General features: G+C 49.6%; 1 protein-coding gene across 1 annotated transcript in view; it reads left to right on the top strand.

Annotated features, from left to right (window-relative positions):
- The window catches only part of LOC107093377 (up-regulator of cell proliferation-like), a 15,176-nt gene extending 13,743 nt beyond the window's left edge, over positions 1–1,433 (top strand). The window contains exon 6 of the mRNA XM_015388400.1: positions 1,390–1,433. Coding sequence (XP_015243886.1) covers positions 1,390–1,433 — 44 coding nt within the window. The remainder of the gene's footprint in view (positions 1–1,389) is intronic.
- The last annotated feature ends 119 nt before the right edge of the window (positions 1,434–1,552 follow it).

Below are 1,552 nucleotides of genomic sequence, written 5' to 3'. Positions count from 1 at the left end.
AGATACTTGAACTCCTCCACTTGAGGCAAGGACTCCCCTCCAACCCGAAGGGGACATGCCACCTTTTTCCGGTCGAGAACCATGGCCTCGGATTTGGAGGAGCTGATTCTGATTTAATAAAACTGGCCCAAGCTTCTGAACCCGACCCAGGTAATGGTCCACCCAACAAAACCTATGTTCCCTCTTCTGTCAGGTCCCGTCTCATCCACTTGATGAATTCAGCCAAGTTTTCTGCTCACACCGGTGTAAGCAGAACCATTGCCCTGATCTCTCGCTGTTTCTGGTGGCCATCCCTTCACAAGGATATGAAAGAGTATTTCCTAGCCTGTTCCATCTGTGCTCGAAATAAACCTTCACACCAACCTCCCTCTGGTCTTCTTCATCCGCTACCTGTTCCATCTCGCCCCTGGTCCCACATCGCCGTGGATTTTGTGACCGGTTTGCCCGCATCCAGAGGTATGACCACCATCCTCACCATAATAGATCGATTCTCAAAAGCCTGTCATCTTGTTCCCCTCAGGAAACTTCCGACTGCCTTCCAAACAGCGCAGCTTCTGGTTTAAACATGTTTTCAAGCTCCATGGAATTCCCCAGGAGATTTTGTCAGACAGAGGGCCTCAATTCACCGTACAGGTCTGGAAACACTTCTGTTCTGCTCTTGACACAAATATCTCTCTGACATCAGGTTATCATCCACAATCCAACGGTCAAACAGAACGTCTAAATCAGAAACTGGAATCAACCCTCCGATGCTTCACTTCAACCAACCCGATCTACTGGAGCCAATATCTACACTGGGTAGAATACACACATAATTCTCACACATCTTCTGCAACCGGTCTGTCCCCTTTTGAAATCTCTCTAGGTTATCAGCCACCCCTGTTCCCTGCTGACGAAAAGGAAATTTCCGTTCCATCAGTTCAGCACCACATCCGCCGTTGTCATAAAATCTGGAAGGACACCATTGCCACTCTGAACCGGACATCTGCTCAAAACAAAAAACGCTGACCGCAAACGACGTCCTGCTCCCACCTATACACCCGGACAACAGGTTTCGCTCTCCACACGTGACATTCCTCTCAAGTCCATGTCCCACAAACTCTCTCCCAGGTTCATCGGTCCATACAAAATCTGTTGGGATCTGGAGATTCACCACCTTTCTTTAGCAGAGTGCGCTGTGGGTCTCCTGGGCTGGAGCCCTCCAGCACACCTGACGCTCATCAGCCCATCAGGAGACCTTCCTACATAAGGAGCAGCCAGACCTTCCTTCAACGCCGCAGTGTTGACCAAGTTTGGTTAGCGAACCTGAGCCTCTGTTATCCTGATTGAATCTTAGTTGCCTCTAGAGAGAAACCTGATTCTAATCTGCCTTTGTCTTCTTGCTCACAGGAAACCCGTCTAAACCTGAAGCTCTGGAGGAGCTTTGCCTGTAAACCTGCCTGCCTACCTAAGGGAGCCAAACCTGAAGATCTCAATCTGGACTCCTCCTGCTGCTCTCAAGGAAGAGCTGGAATCTCAAACCAAGGTCTGCCACTCACAAGTCAGAAGCTAG

Source organism: Cyprinodon variegatus, unplaced genomic scaffold (genome assembly GCF_000732505.1).
Source record: "Cyprinodon variegatus isolate N-32 unplaced genomic scaffold, C_variegatus-1.0 Scaffold422, whole genome shotgun sequence".
Lineage (NCBI taxonomy): Eukaryota > Metazoa > Chordata > Actinopteri > Cyprinodontiformes > Cyprinodontidae > Cyprinodon > Cyprinodon variegatus.
Note: the sequence above shows the minus strand (reverse complement) of the source record. Positions and strands in the feature narration are given on the sequence as shown.